This window comes from Rana temporaria, chromosome 1 (assembly GCF_905171775.1).
Source record: "Rana temporaria chromosome 1, aRanTem1.1, whole genome shotgun sequence".
Lineage (NCBI taxonomy): Eukaryota > Metazoa > Chordata > Amphibia > Anura > Ranidae > Rana > Rana temporaria.
In genome coordinates this window covers 436,247,151-436,267,723 of record NC_053489.1, presented here as the reverse complement: position 1 = coordinate 436,267,723, position 20,573 = coordinate 436,247,151, and the positions used below count along the sequence as shown (strand labels likewise).

The 20,573-nt window shown below is 41.1% G+C and overlaps 1 protein-coding gene across 2 annotated transcripts in view; it reads left to right on the top strand.

Annotated features, from left to right (window-relative positions):
- ADAMTS3 (ADAM metallopeptidase with thrombospondin type 1 motif 3) overlaps window positions 1-20,573 on the top strand; it is a 332,671-nt gene that overhangs the window by 240,979 nt on the left and 71,119 nt on the right. The window contains exon 16 of one of the 2 annotated variants that reach the window (XM_040326191.1): window positions 1,744-1,824. In XM_040326191.1, the coding sequence (XP_040182125.1) occupies window positions 1,744-1,824 (81 nt within the window). Of the gene's footprint in view, window positions 1-1,053; window positions 1,138-1,743; window positions 1,825-20,573 lie in introns of both variants that reach the window. The other variant, XM_040326182.1, reaches the window with a different exon arrangement.

Here is a 20,573-nt window from a genome sequence, read left to right as displayed (position 1 = left end):
ATGGCTGCCCAGAGGCCGTCCTTTAGTTTAACTGTAATTATAGGATCTTGCACAGAGATCACTGAGCTCATTCAGCGTAATTTCTGGCTCAGGTAGACCCAGTGCAGTATACATCCCGTTCTTAACATAAATGGTCATACGCTTCTGTACTTGTGTATATGTATGTTGCTATCATAAACATGTGTGACAGGTTTTATGCTGCACCTAGGCTACCTGAGTGTAGTAAATACACCAGGAATTATGCCCAGTGACCTGTGTTTAAGCCCTAAAAAGGATCTATCTTTCTTCTGTGGTGTAATAAGCCAGTAGAACAGGGTTTGATCAATAAACGTCGCAGCTCTTTTGCACTCTCATGGTAAAAAATCCCCCGTCTCCACATGGCTGTGGCAGGTTAATCTTAGTATATTAACCTTGAGCTGCTACCTACTGTGCTAAATGATCCAAGGTAAAAACCCACATGGATTGCCAACAGTAAAATGCCCTACAGATCCTAATCTTTTATAACCATGCCAGGATTAGGGTTAATCCATTGTGAAAGCTGTATATACCCCGCTGAGGAGTAAATCTTACCCCTCTGCATCCAAAATAGAATGTCTTGGGTAGGACTAATGCCTCGTACACATGGCCGAATTTTCAGAGAAAAAAAGTCAGACAGGCTTTTTTTCTTGGAAAGTCCGGCCGTGTGTGTAGCCTCCATCTGACTTTTTTTCGGAAGTCCAACGGACCTTAGATAGAGAACCTGTTCTCTTTCTTTCCGTCGGACTTCCGACGGACTCACGGCAGACTTTTGCATGGTCAAAAGTCTGACCGTGTGTACAAGGCATAAGCTGCACCTAAAGAAAATCCATAGTGTTTCTTTTTGTAACTTGCCTAATTGTTCACCTGTATGAAAGAGCCTTTGATGAGCACAAAAAAAAAAAATTCTGAGATTTGATACATATCCCCATATATGTACAAAGCATTCTAGCATGTGTGACATTATTTCATAAATTTTACAGTAGTCAATGAAAAAAGTGTGTTTTTCAGTGGACTAATTAAAAATGATCTATTTAGGGAAAACAAGAGGAGCATTCACAATACCTAAGGGAGCTCGAAACATCTCCCTTACCGAATCAAGAGGGTCAAAAAATACAGTGGGTAAGTGGCATCACAGACTGCAGGAAGTCTGTGATGATGACTGTATATGCCAGTAGGTTTTAGCAGGCTCTCTCTGTAGGGAAGACAAAGCCCTTTGTTTAATAAGGCAAAGAGCAAAGTGCAGTACTAAGGTCAGCCAATCAAAGACCATCTTTCATTGGTCAGACTCTAATGCTGTTATAATCTGATTGGTACATGTAACTGCACATTATTGCTGTTTGTAAAATTCCTATTAAATAAAGGCCAAAATTTTCTTTTTTTCTTATGTTCATGATAGCTTTCAAAGCACTATAACTTTAATACTGTATATTGATCTGGAATTATCAGCAACTTCTAAAATGTAACCATCATAACATAAGAAAAATGAATGTTTTGTCTCTTGCTGTTATTTTTCTGTGTAATCATGGAAAAAAACACCCTCATTTTTTTCTTTAAGGGAAAAAAATTAAGCCATTAACATTTATTATATGCATGTATGCACCTAATTATAATTTATTCTTTCAGCTCCAGGAGGATCCAGTTGATTCGGCTTTTTTTACATAAGGCTATACTAACCTTTGCTGTTTTTGTTTTGTTTCCCTCTGCTTGAACACAACGCATGTGTAGGATATCTTAAGATGTTTGACATCCCCCTTGGTGCTAGACATGTGTTTATTCAAGAAGACGAGGCTTCCCCTCATATTCTTGGTAAGTGTTTTACTTGGGAAGCTTGGCCCAGGTCCTGAAAATGTAGAGGGAAACTGCTTATGAAAATGCTACACAAAGCTGATAGAGCATTTTAGGTGAACCTGCTTGGCAGTAACCTTGGTGTCATTTGACACATAGCCCTGCTTTGCACAGACTGGTAGCAAATGTATTTCTATGCATTTGCAAATTCTTGCTAAACATTTAATGCTTGAGCTGCTGAAGAAGGTAACTTAGTAATTTACGTGACAGTAGTTAATTGCCAAGTTAAGAAATCTGTATTTAATTGATGACTGCAATGAAAGCTTTAAGCTATGGACAAAGTATAAAGGTTTGCTGGTTTTCTATCTCTTTGTGACTTCTTTAGCAAGATTATGTACAAATATATAAGGGGTCCACATATGGCGTTGAGTTATTCACTTTAAGGTCATCACAGAGGACAAAGGGGCACTCTTTACATCTAGAGGAAAAGACATTTAATCTCCAAATACGGAAAGGTTTCTTCACAGTGAGGCCTCGTACACACAACCGAGTTTCTCGGCAAAAACCAGCAAGAAACTTGCTGTTTTTTTTTTTTTGCAGAGGAAACCGGCCGTGTGTACACTTTTCGACGCGGAAACTGTAGAGGATCTCGTCGAGCCAAAAAGAGAGCATGTCTTCTTTTTCCTCGACGGGAATGGGGAAATTTTGCTCGTGGAGATCCTCAACAGCCTAACAAGGAACTCGACGAGCAAAACGATGTGTTTCGCCCATCGAGTTTCTCGGTCGTGTGTACAAGGCTTAGGAGCTGTGAAAATGTGGAATAGACTCCCTCCAGAGCTGGTTCTGGCCAGCTCAGTAGATTGCTTTAAAAAGGCCTGGATTATTTTCTAAATGTACATAATATAACTGGATACTAACAATTATAGGTAAAGTTGATCCAGGGAAAATCTGATTACCTCTCGGGGGATCAGGAAGGAATTTTTTCATTTTCATCTTCCTCTGGATCAACTGTGGGTATAGGATTGTGTATATGGGATTGTATGGTTGTTGTTTTTTTATTATTATTATTAGTTGAACTAGATGGACATTTTTCAACCTGACTAACTATGTAAGATCATTTCATCAGAGGTTCCACCTGCTTTTACCTTGCTACATAGACTCTCTCTGTCTGCAGCAGCTAGAGGCATCTTATTCTTTTTATCTCATTCTCCACAGTCTTAAAAAACAATCAATGGCTTTGAAAGTCAAAACACTCAGACATGAGAAAATTCCCCAACATGTTCTCGGAGCAGAAAGATACATACCATTTAGGTTGAATTAACCACTTAAGGACCCCTTCACGCCGATAAACGTCGGCAGAATGGCACGGCTGGGCACAATCACGTACCTGTACGTGTCTCTTTAAGCCCAGCCGCGGGGTCGCGGACCCGATCGCCGCTGGTGTCCCGCGATCGGTCACCGGAGCTGAAGAACAACGGGGAGAGGTGTGTGTAAACACACCTTCCCCGTTCTTCACTGTGGCAGTGTCATTGATCGTCTGTTCCCTGATATAGGGAAAGACGATCAATGACGTCACACATCCAGCCCCGCCCCCTACAGTTAGAAACACACATGAGGTCACACTTAACCCCTACAGTGCCCCCTAGTGGTTAACTCCTAAACTGCAATTGCCATTTTCACAGTAAACTGTGAAAATTACAATGGTCCCAAAAATGTGTCAAAATTGTGCGATGTGTCCGCCATAATGTCACAGTCATGAAAAAAGATCGCTGATCACCGCCATTAGTAGTAAAAATGGAGTCGGTTCACACATCTCTGGGCCGACTGCGGAGAGCATGCAGAAGGGCCATGTAAGCGTTTGGCTCTTTTAGGTCCGAATTCAGCCAATAATTCAGACCTAATTCGCAGCTGAAACGGAGAACAGCGATGCACCGGACCCCTTGCTGCACCACAGCCAGTGTAAAGTTATGGTAAATCTCTTCAACGGAGTCCTGGATAGCAGTAGAAACCCGACAAGGGTTTGTTATCCTTTCCAATTTTATCCAAAACTGAAAAAAAAAAAAAAAACTGGACATACATTTTAATTAGTAGGACAAAGGTATTAGGATAAAGCTCCAAAAACATGACTTCTTGAGGCCATAGGAGCTTTTAGCCATAATGTGCTAGCATGCTTTATGGCAGACTTACCTGACAAGTAAGTGACTCAAAAAATCTGAGGCCACATGCATACGTGTATGCATGTGTTGTAGCATGTGATTTCTAATGAGGGAGTGAGCTGTATGTGCAATGCCATTTCTTTCTAATGGCACCCCAAGTTGAATAGATGGAAAAATCAACCAAATATGAACCAAAGCACAGAAAGAAACACGTGCACTGTTCTTTACACAAGGAAGCTGCTATCTTTGCATCTGTGATCAGTTAGGACACCAGCCATTTGACAGGTATCATTTATGGCATGCCTTGAATATAACTGTTTTAGAAAACAGGTAAAGCGATTGCATGCCCCGAAAAAAAAAACCTGCACCACATACTAGCTCATTATGAAATACTTACCTTAGAACGAAGCGCCTCCTGGTCACCCCTGAGGGAGCTGACATGTTTCCTCTGTGTTTCTTCCGGGTTCTGGCGCTGTGAGTGTCCAAAGCCGCGATGACGTTGCATCCGTCGGACCTTCAGAGCGCATGCGCAGCTGACGTCAGCAGCTGCATGCAAGGAGAATGTCTCCTAAACCATACAGGTTTAGGAGATATTCATTTTACCTGCAGGTAAGCCTTATTATAGGCTTATCTGTAGGTAAAAATGTGCAAGTGGGGTATACAACCAGTTTCGAGTTTAGTTTTGCTTTACTGTGGAACTTAATCCATAAATTTGTCCCAAACCAGTTACATTAGGGATGGTGTGAACTATAAATGTCAGTTGCCAGCGTGCTTATGTTAGCTCTAAAAAATAAACTGTTCAGCCCTCGAATGGCTGGTGTCATAGCTGATCACATGGCAGCAGCACCATGGCAGTTGCAGATCAAACCGAGGCCAAGATAGCACCTTGCTTGGTTGTAAAGCATAGTTTGCATAGTATGTTTTTGGTTTAGATTTTAGATTTTGGAGTAGACTTTGCCTAGTAACCAATCAGCTTCTAGATTGTAATGTAAAAGCTTAATTGAACAAGCAGAAGTTAGAAGCTGATTGGTTATTCTGCACAGCTGCACCAGATTCTGTGTACACCAGTTTTCTCCCCCACAGTCAGGACTCATCAAAAAACTGATGGACACATAAAACATATCTTGATGCGCACACAGGAGTTAATTGGCCGTTAAAGTTAGTGGATCATTAAAAAACCCAGACCATTTTTTGAGAAGAGTGATAGCCCCTTTATTTTTCTCATGACAGGTTTGTTTTATTTACAGTTTTTTTATGTTGCAATACTAAACGTTTGAATTGCATATATGTGCACAATCATGGGTTACCATTGAAAATCCACTCTGGCAAGAATTGAGTTTGATTATCATAAGCCCCTTTTCACATGGACACTGTCAAGTGGCAAAACCAAGTGGTTGAGACACATTTTAAACTCGTCAAAAAAAGCAATGACCACTGAACAGCCCCATAGACATTGATAAAAAATAAATAAATATGGCTTTCAGCATGTGAGATTTGCCAACACATACTATAGAGATGAATGGAACCACGCTGCAATCGCAGTGAAAACGCATTGAATGAACACAATTGGCATAGTGATGTGGTATTTAGTAGTCTTCTGCTACGGTTTTTATAAAATTGAATGAGTGTAATTTATCAAAACTTAAAAGGGTTGTAAAGGTTCGTTCGTTTCTCTTCGGGGACTAGACGGCAGCAGCGGCAGCAGCTCTCCTCCATTAGTGACATAGCCGAGAACTGCTCTGCTCCGCTCTCCGCCCCCTCTCCACCCGCTCTCTACTAGTATCGGTATCGGGACAACCCTACTTAACAGAATAAGTTACAGATAGAATTGTATAGGAAAGTAACATGCATTGGTTGATTTATTATTATTATTATTATTATTATTATTATTATTATTATTATTATTATTATTATAATACATTATTATAATACAGCATTTATATAGAGCCAACAGCTTACGCAGTGTTTTACAATATAAGAAGAGCAGTTAAATTACAATACAATTCAATACAGTAGGGCCCTGCTCATGGAGCTTACAATCTAAAGTGAGGGGGAGGTGGTACAAAAGGTAATAGCTGCAGGGATGATCTAATGGCGGTGACTCGGGTGCAGTTCTTAGGTGGAGGTGGGGTAGGCTTCCCTGAATAAGCAAGTTTTCAAGGATCTTAGCTCAGTAGTAGGTACCAATGATTTTCTGATGGGATGAGAGGTTTATGTTTTGTTTTGAAATTACCAGAAGAGTAAAAATGTCCAGAGGATTACAAAAAAAAAAATCCTAAACTAAATCCAGATGGAACCAGATATTACTATACATTTTGTTACAATGTAAGTAACTTTGCATCATTGCGAAATGTAAAAAAAAATATGTCCTGTATCCCAGACTAGCATGTACTATGTTTTTTTTTTTCAAATAGACATCAGGTTCCCATGCAAGGTCTAATGTGCTCACATGTGTCTCAAAAGGACAGCATGATGAGATTTTTGAGTACAGGACAGAAAGTGAAAATGCTGCCCAAAGAAGCCAAATAACAAAGTCTGCTCTCCAGTGCAGAGCAGAAAAGGGTAGATGATTCCTATGGGCAACAGATGTGTTTCTCTCCTTGGTGATGCAATGAATAGACATACAGCATATGTTCTGTAGGAAACTCACTGGAGATCTATTTTTTAAAGGAAACAGTTACTTTGGAAATATGTTGTGTTTCCAATACCGATCTCTTCTTCTGCAGCTGCTAATTGCCTGGATGTCTTACAGATCCAGTGACTTTAGTTCCTTCAGGGTTATTAACCTGGAAAATATATTTTATATAAGAATAGTATATGCATATTGTAACAAGATGGATTTGTGTTGTTAGTTTTTTCAATAATTGTGTTTTTATTGAAATTTTTCAAACAATAAAACAATGCAGGAAAGTACAGAAAATAAAGTAGAACTTTGACTTGTGTTGACAAAAGGTAATAGATTGTACATCATATACATCGTGGGTCTTCAAACTACGGCCCTCCAGTTGTTCAGGAACTACAATTCCCATCATGCCTAGTCATGTGAGTGGATGCGTGAATAACTTGTATAGCGCTACAAATGCGAACTGAATCGTCTTAAGGCGCTTTCTATCCATTTCCTTCTATTTAGCCTTCAGAATAGGTGGGTCTTGAGTTTTTTCCTGAAGGAATGGTGATTCACTTTCGTTCGGATATTAGTTGGTAACGCGTTCCACAGTCGAGGTCCTTGGACTGCAAATCTTCGTTCTCCTTTGGTCTTGTAGCGGGCCCTGGGGATTTGTAGTATATTTTGGTTGGTTGATCGAAGAATGCGATTGGGGTTGTGGTATTTTATTTTCTCGCATAAATATTGGGGGGCGATTCCTTGTACACATTTGTGTGTCAGGCAGAGGGCCTTAAAAATTATTCGGTCCTTTGCGGCCAACCAGTGGAGGGACCTCAAGGCGGGAGTGATTGACTCCCAGGTTTTTTTTCCTGTTACCAATCGTGCCGCCGTGTTCTGGACGACTTGTAGATGAGCAATCTGGTATTTGGGAGTCCAAGGTAAAGGGAGATGGCATAGTCGAGTCTGGAGCTGATTATTGTTCCCACCACTACTGCTGTGTCTTCTTTTTGAGAGATGAAGGGAACGAGTCTTCGTAGCAGACGCAGCAGATGGTGAGATCCGCTGACTACTGATCCTTTTTGTGCATCCATTGTCATGTCGGCGTCAAAAGTGACTCCGAGGCTTTTGACTTTGTAGCTAGGGGTAATGGTTTGTCCCAAGATGGGTGGGGGGGGGGGGGCACGTCATCCTAGCAAGTCTCTTTCTGTCTGTGAACATCAGTGTGTTACAATGCCTCATGGGATGTGTAGTTCTACAACAGCTGGAGGGCTGTAGTTTGAGGATCCCTGATATACACAGTAAAGTAAAATATGCAAAACTATAAGTTTTCAAGTCAGTAAATGAAAAGACTAAACAGAGCACAATACCCCTATATGCAATGGATTGATTCATTGGGTTCACTTGACCTTGGGTTTGCCCTTCTCATATCTAGTACCACCCAGTACCCGGACACCTAGCAGTAGAAGAGAAAAGTCCAACAAGGTCAAACTTAGTGAGAAATCAATAGATCTCTATCAATTAACCAGGATAACTACCCCAGGCAAGTAAATTTGCGAGGAGCTCCCTGCCTAAACTACAGGGTGCTACATCAGAATTTTGCAGTCAACTACTGACCATGCATTGGAGAATGATAGAGCTTCTTTTACTGGTCTGTTCCACCTTCGGACAGAGACCACATCACTTGTTGTGTCCATACAGCTACTTGACTGTATGTGTGGTCTTGTGTATTTCTCAGAGATGATAGGCATTGCGGTCCCATGTTATCATTACTGAGCCTGGGAACAACTCTTATCTATTACTAAAGTTGGGTCTTATCCCTCTCTAAAGCATCTACACCTATTATACTCTTATGCCGCGTACACACGATTGGTTCGTCTGATGAAAACGGTCTGATATACCGTTTTCATCAGACGAACCGATCGTGTGTGGGGCCCCATCTGTTTTTTATCCATCGGTGAAAAAACTAGGAACTTGTTTTAAAATTATCTGATGGTTAAAAAACCGATAGAAAAAAACGATCGTCTGTGGGGATGTCCATCGGTTAAAAATCGACGCATGCTCAGAATCAAGTCGATGCATGCTCGGAAGCATTGAACTTCAGTTTTCTCAGCATGTCGTTGTGTTTTACGTCACCGCGTTCTGACACGATCGTTTTTTTAACTGATGGTGTGTAGGCAAGACAGATGAAAGTCAGCTTCATCGGATATCTGATCAAAAAATTCACCGTTTTCATCGGATGAACCGATCGTGTGTACAGGGCATTAGGCTCATGATAAGTCTATGTGGAATTTTATTTGTAACATTTACTTCAGTGCATCTGACACCAACATTATGAATATTCCCCTTAGTACCTGATTCTTTCTCTTCATTTCCCTGTCTCTACATTTCTTATCTCACTTTTAAGTGTCATATTATGTTATACAGAAGATAGCAAAGGTGATGATTTGTGTGACATCTAGCTTACTACTGACCAGACTTGCTGGGTACACCCAAAGTTCAGGATTACATTTTGGATGGGCTTACCTTTTGAACTGTTACATAGTTTAAAAAAAGATACAGCATGAGTTCAGCATCAACAGAGGAAGGCTGCCAGGAGGGAGTAGAGCCATGGTTTTACCATCCACCTAAAGCCTACCATACTGCTGCAAGGGGCTGTTTACATACTTTGTGGCCACAGTAAATTTAACAGGACATGTTGAGTTGAAAAGAAGCACTACCTGTCATACTCACACCCATTCAAGTCATTGGGGCAAGCCAGATGCCTGACTCATGGTTGTGACTACTGATAAGCCAAACTGCCTTGGGTTTGGTTTGAGAAGAACGTAAAATAAATCAGACGCTGAACCCTGAATTGAAATCAACAGGAGCCAAATCTGTCAATCTAACAATTAAAATTTTCTGGGCTAATAGGCAAAAGGATGTGAAAAAATAGCATGGGGGTGGGCACTTACTGTACCTGGGGAACATGGACCAATGCAAAAAAAAACTCACATAAAATAAGCAAAAACTGAAAAAGGTCCCCCAGGAGATCCATAACAGACTCTGGTACAGATTTTAAGGAGGACTCCATGCAAAGAAAAAACAAAATGTGTGAAATTCCCTTAATATCCATACCAGGCACTTTATCCAAACATGCAGTCTGGCTGCCCAGGAAAGGGATGAGATGGGGGTGTGCCCCCCTTTCTTAATCAAGCCAGGCCACATGCCCTTAACATGGGGGGGCCTTGCAAAGCATATTGATGAGAAGGACCTCATCCCTACAACCCTGGCTGGTGGTTGTGGGGTTCTTCAGGCAGGGGGCTTGTCAGGATCTGGAAGCCCTCTTTAATAATAAGGGGACCCTCAGATACCACCCCCTACTTATTCACAAAAAAAATGTAACATAGTAATAAGGACACCAAACGTTTTCTAGATTTGATTTTTGGCTCCCGTCGAACAAGGGTCGTCTGAACAAACTGAACACCCGATTAACCAAAGTTTGGTCGGCACCTAGGTTTGGACCAGACCGTCAGCTCTTACCTAATGATAAGTCACATTAAAGCTTAGGTGGCAGTGGTGTTGTGGTCACTTAACGTAAATAGATTTAGCTTTACTGCCAAGGAACAAGTATTTTTGCCTTCTCACACAGCTATTTTGCTCTTTGATGGAATCCTTTTAAAACGGATACATTTGTTTACTAAGCTAATAATAGTAAATTTGACTTTCATAGCGGTGAGATGATTGTGACAGGCTTCCAGAAAAAGAATCATCGTAAAACGTACTTTCCAATAGGTTAACCTAGCTTATTGATTTACGGTTATTAACAACTATTTTATTTTGTGAAACTCATAGTGATTGACTAAAATAGCTTTTTTAGTTCAATATCTGCTATTACAAATTTGCTCCTGCAAGTGACTGTAAAACTAGCATATGGTACTTGTTAAATGTGCATTTATTTGTGTAATTCTGGGAATAATAGTCTTGGGGCTTTAATAATTCCTGGTATCGCTGCAGGGTACACTAACTATTACCATCTCAGTAAATAGATCATTTGCTCTTGCTTGTTCCATATTCTGTTTGTCAGTGGCAGAGAGAAATACTTGCACAAGACAAGTCAGCCCCAGGTTAAATGTTAATGGTTAAAACCACACCCACAATGAAGTTATTGTTGAAAGCCTTGCTGTGAAGTGGTCATTCATGGTAATTCATTACCAGCAATTTTTCTAATTAAAAACTGATTGTTTAGCTTAACCACCTCAGCTCTTGTACCTTTACCTCCCATGGACCAGAGCAATTTTTTTTAATTTTAACAACAGTCCCATTGTAAGCGGTAACAGTATATTTGTATTACTTAAGATACCAAAGAAACTCATGCACTGTTTTTGGGAACAAACTAGGCTTTCTTTTGGTAAACAATGCTTTTTTTTCTATATTGACCAATGTTAGTTTACTGTAAAAAAAGCATACATTTTATTATTTAATCCCTTCATAACACACAACACATACATGTGGTATCCAGGAAGTGGGATTTAATCCTGGGTGCCGCATACTTAGGCTAGGTTCACATGTTTGCCCAGGCGTGACAGCCCATTAATTTAAATGGGCTGCCGTGCCCTGTGAAATGCAGGAAAGAAGTCCCTGCACTACTTTGTAAATCGCAATACGCATGGGAACTGCGAGTACAGAGCGTTTCACAGTGCCGGCGGCAAGCCATTAGGTTTAAGTGCACCCACCCATGATCCCACGTTTCATTGTGCGAGTGGTTGCAGCTGCGGGAATTTGTGCAGGTTCCACAGCGGCACCACACGCACAGGTGTAAACCTAGCTTTATATGTGTCCCTGTGTTTGTGCTGGAAGTGCACTTGATCGTGCCCCCCCACCCAGCACTGAGACCAAGTAGTCGATGAAAGCTCTAGGTCTTGTACTAACGATCAGTAACCAAGGAACTTACTCTTTTTTTTTCTTCAATAATTTTTATTAGTTTTAGCAAAAGTATACAAGCATCAGTAGAATACAAGATACAATTCCCGTAAATAGTGCGAACAATATAAACACGGGAAACAGCATGACAATGTGCAACGTCAACGTGAGAAGTATAACTAGACCCCAATTGCATATAAATCTCGAAGGTACTTGGTAAATATAGTGCAGGAGCAACTTACTCTTGATCACATGATCACTGAGATAGCCTGTGATCATTTACTCTATAGTCTGTCTCAGGCCTCGTACACACGGCCGAGGAACTCGACGTGCCAAACACATCGAGTTCCTCGGCCAGTTCAGCACTGAAGCCGCCGAGAAGCTCGGCGGGGCGAGAGCTCCCATAGAACAACGAGGAAATAGAGAACATGTTCTCTATTTCCTCGCCGAGCTCCTCGTCGGCTTCCTCGGCCGAAAGTGTACACACGGCCGGGTTTCTCGGCAGAATTCAGCCAGAAACTCGGTCGGAAGCTGAATTCTGCCGAGGAAACTGGTCGTGTGTACGGGGCCTCAGTGTTGTTTCTCCTCAGTGAAGAGGAGAAACAACAGACTTCTCCTCTAGGGAGGGGGAAAAATATATATTTTATCTTTCCCTCCTTGTTAGGAGAGAAGTCTGTACAAAAAATGTCTGTTAAATAATGTAAGGAAAATAAATAAAGAATAACTAGATCAGGATTTAATCTATGTAGCTAGTGTCAGTTTTAGTGTCAGTTTGTTGCAGTGCCAGTATCACATACCTGGTGACGACTAGAATGTTGTGGAGGACAATCTTGCACCTCCTGCCCAACACTCCTGAAGGGGGAGACAGAGAGTGTGAGGACACGGAGTGGCACGAGTGCCGGAGTAGCTGGCTGGTGAAGTGTGCACTTAGGTGGATGGAGCTGGGAGTTGCAGTCCTAGGAACAGGATACTGAAGCAGATTGGCACCAGAGTAGGAGATGGTAGCAGAGCCGGTATGCAGTCAGCGATAACAGCAAGGCACCAAGTCAGCAGGCGAGGCAAGTCCAGGAAGCAGGCCAAGGTAGGTAACAGCCAGGCAGTGCAGTACAGAATCAGCAGGCAAAAGACAAGTCCAGATGAAATTGGTATAGATTTGCGCCACAGAGCAAAATTTAAATGTTACCAACCAGATAACACAAAATTAATATTATGTGAATTAAAACAAAATTCTACCACAAATTAGAAGCGGCCTCCCTAGAACAGTGTCTGAACAGTAATGTGAAATTGGTAGGGTAGGGGGCGCTACGTGGAATAAGTTATACCCTAGTAACAAAAAATATAATAAACTTTACATATATAAATGTGCATCCATGAGTATCTTTATACAGTCAATGCATTACCCGATTCCAAATGTGCAAATAAATATAATAAAGTCCAAAACGTGATGCATTCAATGCTTTCCAAGATAAACACATCCAGTGTTTATCTTGGAAAGCATTGAATGCATCACGTTTTGGACTTTATTATATTTATTTGCACATTTGGAATCGGGTTATGCATGGATTGTATAAAGATACTCATGGATGCACATTTATATATGTAAAGTTTATTATATTTTTTGTTACTAGGGTATAACTTATTGCACGTAGCGCCCCCTACCCTACCAATTTCAAAAGACAAGTCCAGTTAACAGGCCGAGGTCAAAGAAATCAGGTGAAAAAGGTTAATGCAGGAGCAAGGCAGAGTCCAGGAGAAAATCAGGGTTATACACAAGTAAGCAGGTTCAATGGATCAGGTCACAGGAATACAGGTACAAGCTGAAAACCATTCAGCAACTCCTCATGGTGACAGGCAAGTTTAAATAGGCAGCTGGCCGCCAAGTATGTATGCTAATTTATATGTGCACGTGCGTATGCGCATGTGCGAATGCAAGCACGTTGAACAGGAATAGTACATCTTTGCCTAGAAGTATTAGCACGTGAATATTAGCATAAGCTTGCATTGGTTTTCTTTTGTTGGGAATCTGGTTTACCTTACAGCCAGTTAGCATCAGTGTCAGTTGGTGTCTGTTGGTGACAAGGTTAGTGGCAGTTTGTGGCAGTGTTAGTGTCAGCTAGTGGCCATGTTAGGGTCAGTATGCTTTAGGTAAAAAAAAAAAAAGTTGTGTGTTTAGGTAGGACAATAAAAAAAGCTTGCTAATGTTTCTTAGCTCTACGACAGGTACAAAGAACAAGTAATGCACATATACAGGTATGTAGTATCGCTGAAATCTTTACGAGAAAGTAGAATTTATTCTGCAGGGTTTATTGGTGGTATACAGCTAAAATTATAAAAATAAAAAATAAAAATGTTGTTACTATTTTGAGGCCACTCTTCCTTTCATAATAAAACTAAATCAGGAGATATTCATTAACATTACCCACTAAATGAAAGCCCCCCCCCCCAAAAAAAACAAGGTATAATCTACCTGAATAAACTAAGTAGTTGCAATCATATGTACAGTTTTACTAACACATGTCAAAGTTGCAAAATTGGTTTTTGACACTAACCACTTAGGTCTGTCCTATAACAGTTTTACTGCCACAGGGCGACAGCTGTGCATCGGATCACGTGTGTATGTATATATATATATATATACACGTGATGCTAAACTTACGTGATGCCAATGTGCGCTGGTACCCACCGATCATCGGGCAGAGAGGCAAATTAGCAATATGCCTATGTAAACAAGGCAGACCGCCATTCTGACAGGGGGGAAGCGATGGCGTTTGTGTCCCTGCAAAGCAGAGAATAAATTCCATCTCTTCCCCTAGTACAGTAAAATCGCCTCAAACAGTATAGTAAAACATTGGTTAGGCATGCATTGATCGCCCCGATGTTTAACCCCTTTCCAGCCTGTCATTAGTACAGTGACAATGCATATTTTTAGCACTGATCACTGTATTAGTGTCACTGATTCCCAAAAAGTGTCAAGTGTCAGTTAGCGTCAGAATTTCCTGCCACAATGTCGCAGTCCCGCTATAAGTCGCTAATCGCCGCCATTAATAATACAAATAAAAATATCCTCTAGCTTGTAGACCCTCTAGGGGTTATTTACAAAAGGCAAATCCACTTTGCACTACAAGTGCAAGTGCATTTGAAATTGCACTGAAAGTGCAGTCGCTGTAGATCCGAGGAGGACGTGCATGGAAAATAAAAAACAGTATTTTAGCTTGCACATGATTGGATGATAAAATCAGCAGAGCTTCCCCTCATTTCAGATCTACCCCTCAGATTTACAGCGACTGCAATTTCAAGTGCACTTTGCACATGTAGTTTGCACTTGTATTGCAATGTGCATTTGCTTTTAGTGAATAACCCCCTATATCTTTTGCGTAAAGCAATTAATATAGACTTATTGGGATTTTTTTTACCAAAAATATATAGCAGAATACATATTGACCTAAGTTTATGAAGAAATTCAATTTTTTTTATTTTGACCTTGGTCATGAAGCGGTTAATACAACTGCCACTAAAATTATGTTTCTGGTACACAGCATGGCAAAGTTCTGGTCCTTTTTAATTTTGTTAATTTTTTTCTGTAAGACTGACAAAAAAAACAAATAAATGAAAAAATTAAGGAATATTATATTGGTTAGAAAAGAAAGTAAAAAAAGAGGGGAAGAAGGAGTTAATTAGGGCTGATTAGAGTTAACTAGTTAACGAAGTGTAACTAGGGATTAAACTGGAATACATTTTAATTACAAAAGGTTTTCTTTTAGTTGTAAGCAGTGTTAATTTTGGCAGAAAGTTTCGATTTAGTTTTAGTCATAGGGCCAGATTCAGATACAAGATACGACGGCGTATCTCCTGATACGCCGTCGTATCTCTGAGTGTGCGGGGTCGTATCTGTGCGCCTAAATCAGAGAATCAGTTACGCATACTGTAGATATCCCTAAGATCCGACAGGTGTAAATGTCTTACACCGTCGTATCTTAGGCTGCATTTTCAGGCTGGCCGATAGGTGGCGCTTCCGTATGTTTACGCAAGGAATATGCTAATTAGGTAGATACGGCGATTCAGAAACATACGTCCCGCCGGCGTATTTTTTTACGTCATTTACGTTCGGCTTTTTTCAGCCTATAGTTACCCCTGCTATATGAGGCGTAGCTAATGTTAAGTATGGCCGTCGTTCCCGCGCCGAGTTTTGAAATTTTTACGTTGTTTGCGTAAGTCGTTCGCGAATACGGCTTTACGTCGTTTACGTTCACGTCGAATCCAATACGTCCTTGTTGCGTAATTTGGAGCAATGCACACTGGGATATTTTATGGACGGCGCATGCGCCGTTCAATTAATACGTCAAAAACGCGGGGTCAAGTACAATTTAAATAAAACACACCCCCAACATCCCCATTTGATTTAGGCGGCCTTACGCCGCAACACATACGTTACGCCGCCGTAACTAAGGGCGCAAGTTCTTTCTGAATACAGAACTTACGCCCAAAGTTACAGCGGCGTAATGTATCGGAGATACGTTACGCCAGCAGAAAGATGCGTGCATCTTTCTGAATCTGGCCCATAGTCTTTTGACTAAAATGCAATTTTCGTATTTTAGTCATCTGAATTGTTTTAGTTTTAGTCATATTTTAGTCGACTAAAAGCTCCAGTACATTTTAGTCAACTAAAATCTAATGGGTTTAGGTAAATTGTAATGCATTATTTAAACATTCCTCTAGAATTTCCAAACTCATTATATACTCCTGGACTAAAAATCGAATAACGTTATTATTTATGGTATTAAGGTTTGAACATGCACTACTGACACAGCTTTAGCCACTGTTATATACTGTATAACATCTTTATAAACTAAACCAAGTTTCATAAACAAACCAAAATATTGCTTTTTGACAACAGAAGTTCAACTTCAGGCTCCATGCACACTAACGCTAAAAAAAGCTTTAAAAAAATGGCAGTAGCTTTGCAGGGAGCCTTTCAACGTTTTTTAGCATTTTTGCAATAGCTTTAATCAGCGTTTTTCAGCGTAGTTTTTATTTTTTTAACTTTTTTTTTCAATGGATAAAAAAACGCTGGCGCCATTGTTTTTCGGTGTTTTGCGTTTTTTTTGTTTTCCCGCCAAAAAACTGCACTTTGAACGCAAATTTTGGGAGTTCAGAAAAAATCCAATAAACTCCAAAGCTCATTAACACTAAAAAACGCCCATGGACACATAGGCTAACATAGAGTTCAGTTTATGGGCTTTTTAGCCACTTAAGCCCCGGACCATTTTGTTGCTAAATGCCCAGGCTAGGTTTTGCGATTCGGCACTGCGTCGCTATAACAAACAATTGCGTGGTCGTGCGACGTGGCTCCCAAACAAAATTGGCGTCCTTTTTTTCCCACAAATAGAGCTTTCTTTTGGTGGTATTTGATCATCTCTGCGGTTTTTATTTTTTGCGCTATAAACAAAAATAGAGCGACAATTTTGAAAAAAATTCAATATTTTTTACTTTTGGCTATAATAAATATCCCCCAAAAACATATCTAAATTTTTTTTTCCCTCAGTTTAGGCCGATACGTATTCTTCTACATATTTTTGGTAAAAAAAATTGCAATAAGTGTTTATCGATTGGTTTTCGCAAAATTTATAGCGTTTACAAAATAGGGGATCGTTTTATTGCATTTTTATAATTTTTTTTTTTTTTTACTACTATTGGACTATTGGCGGCGATCAGCGATTTTTTTCGTGACTGCGACATTATGGTGGACACTTCGGACAATTTTGACACATTTTTGGGACCACTGTCATTTTCACAGCAAAAAATGCATTTAAATTGCAAAATGACAGTTGCAGTTTGGGAGTTAACCACAGGGGGCGCTGTAGGAGTTAGGGTTCACCTAGTGTGTGTTTGCAACTGTAGGGGGGTGTGGCTGTAGGATTGACGTCATTGATCGAGTCTCCCTATAAAAGGGATCACTCGATCGATGCAGCGCCATAGTGAAGCACGGGGATGCCTATAAACGAATAGCGATCCCCGAGGTAAGCTGCCCGCTGCACGCAGCGGAGGGGGTCCCGTTTGGACCCCCGACCCGCTAGAAGGCAGGGACGTATATATACGCCCATCTGCCTGTACGTGCCATTCTGTGGACGTAAATAGGCGCGCGGCGGGCGTTAAGTGGTTAAAAAAAAGCCCAAAACGCCAATAAACTGCAGTTTATCAGCTTCGGTGTGCATGGAGCCTAAAAAAACTGTAAACTCTATTGGCTGTAATGCCATTGCACATATTACCTGAATATAATACCGACATAAAATATTAAGGACAAATATAAGAAAAGCAGTTTTATTTTTTTTCTCTTTCAGCAGCTTAGTAGATGCCCCTTACTTATCCTTATGTGGTAGTGCAATACATGTTTAAACTTTAATGTGCTATTATTCAAGGTTCTGGATGGAATTGTGTTGCCGATTTAGAAATGGCCAGCAGAGTAGTGGTAATTTTGATGTCAATTTTTGATTTAGTTTTAGTCGTATTTTAGTCATCTGAATTGTTTTAGTCGTATTTTAGTCGACTAAAATAGTGTCAATATAGAGGACGAAAATATTTTAGTCAATAAAATTAACACAAGTGTTAACCGCTTCCGGACCGCCCACCGTACATATACTGCGGCAGGGCAGCCCGGCTGCACGTAATCACATACCTGTACGTGATTTTGTGCACGTGGTGTAGGGGGCGCGCTGCCGAAGAGCAACTCCCGCTGTGATTGGACACAGCGGGAGCCAATCAGCAGGTCCGGCAGCTGTGATGGCCGCCGTGACCTGTTGATCATTAACAGCGGGTCACGGCGGTCGTTAAACAAGGCACATCGCTGATCTGTCAGTGAGGAAAAGAGAGATCTTCTGTTTCAGCTAAGCTGAAACACGATCTCTGCTTTCCTCCAGTGTAACACTCCCCCCATAGTTAGAAAGCACCCCCCTAGGACACACTTAACCCCTTGATCGCCCCCTAGTGTTAACTCCTTCCCTGCCAGTGTCATTTATACAGGTATCAGTGCATGTTTTTAGCACTGATCACTGTATTGGTGTCACTAGTTTCAAAAAAGTGTCACTAAGGCCTTGTACACACGGTCGTTCCAAACCGATGAGAATGGTCCGACGGGCCATTTCCATTGGTTCACCGCTGAAGTGGCCTGATGGTCTGATGTGCGTACACATCATCGTTCCAAAAAACGATCGGGTCAGAACGCAGTGACGTCAAACACACGACGTGCTGAATAAAACGAAGTTCAATGCTTCCAAGCATGCGTCGACTTGATTCTGAGCATGCGCGGGTTTTGAACCAATGCTTTCTGTACTAACCATCGGTTTGGATCGATCGGGCAGCGGGCCATCGTTTCGATTTTAAAGCATGTTTTAAAATTTTGGACCGAAGGACAACAGACCGATGGGATATATAGACACGGTCGGTTTGGTCCAATGAAACTAAACCTCGGTCCATTCTCATCGGTTTTGTCCGACCGTGTGTACGCGGCCTTAGGGTCAGATTTGTCCGCCACAATGTCGGAGTCCCGCTAAAAATCGCCCATCGCCGCCATTACTAGTAAAAAAAAAATTAAAAAAATTAATAAAAATGCAATAAATCTAACCCATAGTTTGTAGACACAATGGGGCAGATCCTCAAAGAAATTACACCGGCTTATCTGTTGATACGCTGGTGTAATTTCAAATTTTGCACGTCGTATCTTTGTTTTGGTATCCACCAAACAAGATATGACGGCATCTGTGTTAGATCCGACAGGCGTCGGATCTAAGATGCAATTTTCCGGCGGCCACCGGGTGGCGTTCACGTCGTAATCCGCGGCGAGTATGCAAATGAGCTATTTCCGACGATCCGCAAACGTACGAGCGGCCATCGCATTCTTTTACGTCGTTTCCGTTCGGCTTTTTCCGGCCTATAGTTAAAGCTGCTATCTGGTGGCGTACTCAATGTTAAGTATGGCCGTCGTTCCCGCGTATAATTTTGAAATGTTTTCTTTGTTTGCGTAAGTCGTCCGTGAATGGGGCTGGACGCCATTTACGTTCACGCCGAAACCAATGACGTCCTTGCGACGTCATTTGAAGCAATGCACCCTGGGAGTTTTGACGGACGGGGCATGCGCAGTTCTTTTGGCGCGGGGACGCGCTTCATTTAAATGAAACACGCCCCCTACTCGCCGCATTTGAATTCCGCGCCCTTACGCCGCGAGAGATACACTACGCCACTGTAACTTAGGGTGCAAATTCTTTCTGGATTCAAACCAAAGCCAGGTAAGTTACGGCGGCGTAGCGTATCTCAGATACGCTGCGCCGGTGCAGATCTTTGTGAATCTGCCCCAATAACGTTTGTGCAAACCAATCAATATATGCTTATTGGGATTTTTTTACCAAAAATATATAGCAGAATACATATTGACCTAAACTGATCAAGAAATTCGATTTTTTTTTATTGGGAATGTTTTATAGAAGAAAGTAAAAAATATTGTTTTTTATTCAAAATTGATGCTCTTTTTTTGTTTATAGCGCAAAAAAATAAAACCACAGAGGTGATCCAATACCACCAAAAGAAAGCTCTTTTTGTGGTTAGAAAAGGACATCAATTTTATTTGGGTACAGCATTGTAGGACCACGCAATTGTCAGTTAAACAACGCAGTGGCGTATCGCAAAAAAATGGCCCGGTCAGGAAGGGGGTAAAACCTTCTGGGGGTGAAGTGGTTAATTTTGCTTAGAAAAGGTGAACTAATAATGTACACTCCCCCGCCGCCTGGGCTCCACTGTACTTGTCTCCCCGGGTCAGTACCCACGCAGCCCTTGTAGCAGTCCAGGGATTTGAAATACCCGCTCTTCTTCCTCTTCTCTGTGCATAGCTTCTGGGACATACCAAACATTTTTTTTGTTTAGTAGCGGCTGCCAATAAAGTTTTGGAGCTCCAAGATATTATTGTAATACTGATAAAAGTATAGTCAACTGCACAGACAAAGTAAACACCATGGGTGTTTCTTTTTAAATGGAATGTGTGTGAGAAGGCTCAGATGGAAGTTTCCATTGTCTGAAATTTGGCCTTGATACTAGTTCATGGGAACACTTGCAAAAGAAGCTTT